Here is a 5,944-nt window from a genome sequence, read left to right on the forward strand (position 1 = left end):
GGGCAACAGGTTGGGGCTCAGGTAGACAATTAATTTGGGAGCCATGGGGTGCCCCATACACCCCAAGGGGATGTGGTAGCATGGGCCAGGTTATATGGTCGTGAGCAAAGCTCTGCTGTGTCCTTCCTCCAGGTCTGCTTTCCCAGGAGCAAAGACAGCACTGCTGCATCACCTTTGGAATGTCACCATCTACTGACAGTGGGATGCAGAGCTTTCACCTTTCCTACAGCTTCACTTCCCTCCTGCCACCCTGCAGGAGACAGAGATGGCAGAGAGGAGGAAACAGACCTGCACCAGCTGTGCTCCTCCTGCACCCCTCCGAGTGCCCCGAGGGGTTCAGTGCCCACCATGCCGCGCCAGGCCCTGCTGACACTGCACAGCTCAGCCAAGCTGCACCCTGAGGCTGGTACAGAGGGTGGTGCTGGCCCTGTTTTACAGCTTGCTGTGTCAGGAACACACCTGGGACAGACTGGAACAAGCAGGATTTAAAGGCCTACCATGGGGCCACGTTTCCTTTCCTTTCCTGTCCAGACCATGAGCCCACGGCAGAGCCCAGGTTATTGTATCTGTTGAAGGATGGTTTTGTTTGGGCCACTGTGAGGACAAAGATTTTCAGATGTGCCTGACACCTTTCAAAGCATTTCTGAGCTGTTCCTGGCTTCCTCTGCCAGGCAGGGAGGAGTTAAGATGGGAAGTGCAAGATGTGTCTGGTAATGGCACTGATGTGTGCGTCAGGTGTGTCTACGTCACACGGCTGCCTTGGCCGCTTCCCAAGGCTGGGGCTGAGCTCTCCTTACCATCTACCAGCTGCTGGGAAAAGCCTGGGACAGTCTGGCCTGGCTGATGGGGTCACAGATTCCATTCCAGTGCTGGCTGTTGTACCCCACCGTGCTGCACGGGGCTCCCCAAAGCCCCCAGGGTGCTGGCAGCCCTCCAGCCCCATCTCATCTCACAGCCCAGGCAGGGGGACTGTGCTAAAGGGCTGCCCCCAAGAGCTGCCCTTGAGGCACATGGCAAAAAAAAAAAAAAAAAAAAAAAAAAAAAAAAAAAAAAAAAAAAAAAAAAAAAAAAAAAAAAAAAAAAAAAAAAATCAATTTTCTATAACCAGGGCTGGTCAGTTCCCTGGGGAAACAGGCAACTCCCTGTGTCCAGCCCCAAACCCCTCTCTGGTGCTCACACCTCCATCTGGGGCACATCTCTGCAGCCACAGGTCACCTACATGTCACCTGCAGGCAGAGTCGCTGCAGATGAGCAGCACCCTATCCCCACACCATGACTGCAGCCCATGCCACAGCTCACCAACATGCCCACAGCAATCCTGCTCCCAGACCCTGGGCTCTGGCTGAGCCCATCCCCTGCTCCTCTTGCCTTCACAGGGGTGTCCCCAGAGCAGAGGTGACAAGCCTGTACGCCAAGGAGCTCCTTACTCCAACCACTCAAAGCACCTTTTCCAGTTGCAGGTGGGTTTTAAGCCCTAGAACATGGCATGGTGCTTGGGCAGCTCTTTGCCAACCTCATCCCTGCCCTCTCACTCCTGGAGAACTGCCAGATCAAATCATGCAGAATATACACAAGGGTTTTAGCCAGAACAGTATTTAATTCAGATTTGGACAATTATGTGAATCATTTATTTGAAATGAAGTGCGTTCTATGCTCTTGTCCAGGCTGGACACCGATTAGACCCAGACTTTCCTCTTGAACTTCATTGTGCAGTTGGATCCCTATAAATCTATGGGGCCTGGATGGGTCTAATCCCATCCTTGGATGGGATTCATCCAAGAATCTTTAAAGAGCTGCTGATGTCATTGCAAAGCTGCTCAACTATTTTTGAGCAGTCCTGGGAATCCAGAGGTCCCAGCTGACTGAAAGCTGGCAAATGTTGCCCTGATTTTGAAGAAGGGCAAGAAGGACCCTGGAAACTTCAGCCTGTCAGTCTCACTTCACTGACAGGTAAAATCATGGAAAATATTTTTCTGGGAGCTGTTGAGAAACACCTGCAGGACAATGCAGTCATGGGTCATAGCCAGCATGGCTTCATGAGAGCAAAGTCCTGCTCATTGAACCTGATTTCCTTCTGCAACAGGGTACCCACCTAGCTCATCAAGGGACATCAGGTGATGCAATCTTTTTGGACTTTTAAATGAAGCTTTTGATACCATCTTTCACAGTATCCTTCTGGACAAGCTGTCAGCGCCCAGCTGGAGCTGAGTACTGGAACAGGCTCCCCAGGGAAGTGATCACAGCACCAAGCCTGTCTGAGCACAAGGTGTGTTTGGACAAAGCTCTCAGGCACATGGTGGGATCCTCTGCGTGTCCTGCGCAGGGCCAGGTGTTGGACTCAATGATCCTGATGGATCCCTTCCAACTCAGCATATTCTGTGATTCTATGAAAGAAAGTAGGGAGCAAACTGGTTGTTTACTGTTCCCAGATGGTTTGCAGCCTTTGAGCATCAGGGAAACACCTCAGTCCCTCCACAGGAAAGCTTGCCCCTTGCTGTCTGGGAGGAGGACAACCCCACAGAAGGCATGGAGGGTGTTGGTAGCCCCCATTACATGCCCATGGGGGCTCCTCCAGGCTGACACTGGACGCTGCTCATTCCCAAGTGGCAGATGAACACGGCACAGTCACAGCCCTGATTTCTGCGCAACAGCTCGAGGCTGCAGACAGCATTTTTGGGAGATTGCTGGTGTCCAGGTGTCACCATGTCTCCATCCCCGAGCAGGGCTGGGTACTGGGCACAAGCCCCAGGGAAGGAGGTCAGCAGTCACCTCCACCTTTAACAGCTGAAGGCACCAGGATGGCCCAAAACACGTGGAGGAGACGCTGTCCCCCATCACAGGCCGCTTGCCATCAGGTCTGTGGGCCAGTACTGGTCATCCAGGTACTGGCTGCTGTCTGCAGTGGGGTCTGTGACAGGGCTGGGGGGCCGAGGGGGCAGGCTGTGGGCCAGCTCCTTCTCCCACTGCACCTCCACCAGTCTGTACAGCTCCATGGCTGTCTGAGCGTCCTCCACTGATGAGTGTCCTTTGCAGCCAACCTGAGAAAAGGGGGAAAAGCCTCGTTAGATAAAAGGGGCAGCAAAAATCCCACAGGTCTGCTTGCTTGGAAGGACACAAGTGCTGTGGGTTTTGGAGACACAAAGGTTTGATGTAGCCAAGGCCATACAGGTATCTCTTCAACACCTTTTGGAGGGCACAGATCCTGTCCCTGTGATTTTACTGAGATGCTTAATGGTCAGCTTGGGAGGTCCTGGGCTCTTCCAGCTTATTTATAGCCAGGAGCACTGGATGAACAAGGTTCATCTCCACCTCACAGAGAACACACATGGAGGTGGGAAGACCAGGCTGACCACAGGGGTTCATAGCTAACCCAGGGTTGTTTCCCATCTCAAGGTTCCTGCTGCTTACCTGGATCTTTTTATGGAGCAGGTGCCTGGCCAAGTTCTTGAGGGAGACATTGGCTCTGACGGGCAGCCCTGCCCTCTTCTTCAGCGCAGGGATCTGGCTGGTGTCTCGAGTCCTGTCTTTCGGGTGGAAGTACTTCAGGGCTTGGAAGTCATTGTGGATGGCGTGTCCTACCACAATCTTGTCTTTCAAGATCTTCAGGATCTGAAAGAGTCAGAGAGCGTTAGACAGACACCGCAGCGGAAGAAACACCAATTAAGCATAAAATAAGCCATTCTGTATTAAATTCATCTCCTTGACTTCTCGTTTTTACGTTCCCAGAAAGAATAACAAGCAAGCAAATCAACCCACTGCACAGCTTCAGAAGCTCCCTGTCCTGTTTTGTGTCTGCCTCAGAGCAGCCCAGCAAAGGCCACAAATAATCCCAATTTGTGTCTGACAGAAAACACAAAGGCTTTCTGGAATTTTTTTTTTAATCTCTTTTTATTTCCTCACCTCTGCCTGGGCAGTCTTGAAGGGAATTGCATTCTTCATGTGCTGCTTGGTGATGCCGCTCCAGCGCGTCCGGTAGTCCACGATGGGGAGCTCGGGCTGGACATATTTGTCATAGATGACATCCCCCTCGTAGTTCACCACGGAACAACGTGCCAGCTCACTCAGCCTGCCCTGAGGACCCGTGCCCACCATCTCACAGTCGATGGCCACATACTTGCCCGGGCGCAGGACTAGGGCGGACGTCCGCACCCTCTTGGAGCTGCCATTCCCCTGCGACAGCAGCACGGAGTGGTGCCTGGCTATGCTGTCCGGAGAGGCAGACGGAGACAGGGATGCAGACACGATCCGTTTGGGCTTGGGGACTTTGTCACAGCGCGGTGCCGTGGTGCCATTTGCCTTGGTGAGTGCCTCCAGCCCCGCCTCGGGGCTCTGACTGCCCAGGCGCCCACGGGGGCTCAGCAGCCCCTTCTGCTCCAGCAGCGCCCGGCGCTCCATGAACCGCTGGTGCTTACGGCTCTTCTTCTTGCTGCGACCCTGCGGCGAGCTGGGACCCTTCGGGGCCTGAGCGCAGCCCCCCGCGGTGGGGCCATGGCTGCCCTGCAGGGTGGGCGCGGAGACCTTCGGGGCGGGCAGCAGCGGGGTCATCTGCCCTTTGCCTGGTGGCATTCCTGCTGGAGCGTGCACAGGGGGGCATGAGCGCCATGCGGACCCCACGCTCCCCTGTCAAAAAAGGTCGCACGTACCCCACGGCAACGCCCCCCACGCGGGGTGACACAGGCACGGCAAGGGGAGGAGGGGAGGGGACACGGACACACTGTCACACCCCATCCCCACACCTTTGCACCCTCATTGCCCGGTCCCACACCGCCCCATTCCCGGTCCCAGGGCCTTGACCACCCCCTCACCGATCCGCAGGCCCCTGCCCACCCCACTACCCCCTGTGTCCCCCCCCATTACGTACCCCCTAGGGCCCTGTCTGCCCATTACCGGGGCCCTCTCTAGCTCGCTCCAGGCCCCAGCCCCTTGCCCGCCCCGTTACCCATCCCCAGGCCCCTGCCGGCCCCTGTGGCCACCCCCGGCCCGCGGTGGCCCCGCTGTCCCCGCTGCTGACCGCTCCCGGCGCGGCTCACACGTGTCCGGCCCGGAAGCGGCCGCGCGCACATGCCCGGGCAAGTCCCACCGTGACCACGCCCCCCTGCTTCCTCATTGGCTTCCATTGACGGTTAATTTGCATATGGGCGGGGCTTCGTCCGCCCCCGAGGGCGGGGTGTTGGGGGGTTTTATGGGAATTCCGGAGCTCCGCATCTGGAGCTTCCAGCCCAGACTGGGCGATGCTCAGGGCTTTCAGCCCGTCCCACCTCTGCCCCTGGTGGAAAGGGATCCTCCGTGGTGGTGGGTTTGGGGTGGGATGCACGCTGTGGTGCCCAGCTCCACGCCCTGCAGCGCAGCCTGGCATTGGTGTGCTGCAGTTTTCCTGTGTGTTTGCTGACCCTGTGAGCATCCCTTTGTCCTGCAGGTGGGGTGGGCTGAAGCACGGCAGCTTGGGGTTTGCATTCTCCAGGCTCTCCCAGGGTGCTCCCCAGGGTTGTGGGGGGCAGCTCCGGCTGGGGCATGGTTGAAGGGGGGGTTTCAGACCGGCCTCTCGTTGCTTCACTCTTAAGGCTCACAAAAGCAATGTCCGAGGTGGTCAGAAAGAGGAGAAGAGCCTCAGGCAGCCCCAGCCAGCAGCTTGTCCCTATGCATTCAGCATCGCTGCAGAGGCCGTGTGCCCTAGGGCAGACTGTGACTTGTTGTGGTGGGATGAGCCATACAACAACAAAATCACTAGTCTTCCACAGGGAACCAGGCACCATGTCCATCCTCATCCCTCTGGGCCTTGCTGGGAGCATTCCCTCTCCCTGCTACCGATGGGGCTCACAGGGATGCAGGACAAGTGCTTTTGCACTCCACTGTTCTCCCTTTCCACCACTCATTAGCTTCTCTATCCTGGTCAGAAAGGAAGGGTTTAGATTACCCTGCGATTTATCTTTTCATATATCTGTTC

The 5,944-nt window shown here is 56.2% G+C and overlaps 1 protein-coding gene across 3 annotated transcripts; it reads right to left on the minus strand.

The window, feature by feature from the left end:
• Positions 1 to 1,577: 1,577 nt before the first annotated feature.
• Positions 1,578 to 5,605, minus strand: AEN (apoptosis enhancing nuclease). Of its 3 annotated transcripts, none has more exons than XM_032123201.1 (4): positions 5,012 to 5,605; positions 3,901 to 4,571; positions 3,409 to 3,609; positions 1,578 to 3,038 (listed from the first exon to the last, which is right to left on the minus strand). In XM_032123201.1, the coding sequence occupies exons 1-4, from the start codon at positions 5,115 to 5,117 to the stop codon at positions 2,835 to 2,837; spliced, it is 1,182 nt and encodes a 393-aa protein (XP_031979092.1). In that variant the 5' UTR covers positions 5,118 to 5,605; the 3' UTR covers positions 1,578 to 2,834. The 3 variants fall into 3 exon arrangements, with proteins under 3 accessions (XP_031979092.1, XP_031979093.1, XP_031979094.1); XM_032123202.1 differs by having other exon boundaries at positions 3,901 to 4,568; positions 5,012 to 5,604; XM_032123203.1 differs by lacking the exon at positions 5,012 to 5,605 and adding an exon at positions 4,862 to 4,940 and having other exon boundaries at positions 3,901 to 4,568.
• Positions 5,606 to 5,944: the final 339 nt, after the last annotated feature.

Source organism: Corvus moneduloides, chromosome 13, assembly GCF_009650955.1.
Source record: "Corvus moneduloides isolate bCorMon1 chromosome 13, bCorMon1.pri, whole genome shotgun sequence".
In the NCBI taxonomy this organism is placed as follows: domain Eukaryota; kingdom Metazoa; phylum Chordata; class Aves; order Passeriformes; family Corvidae; genus Corvus; species Corvus moneduloides.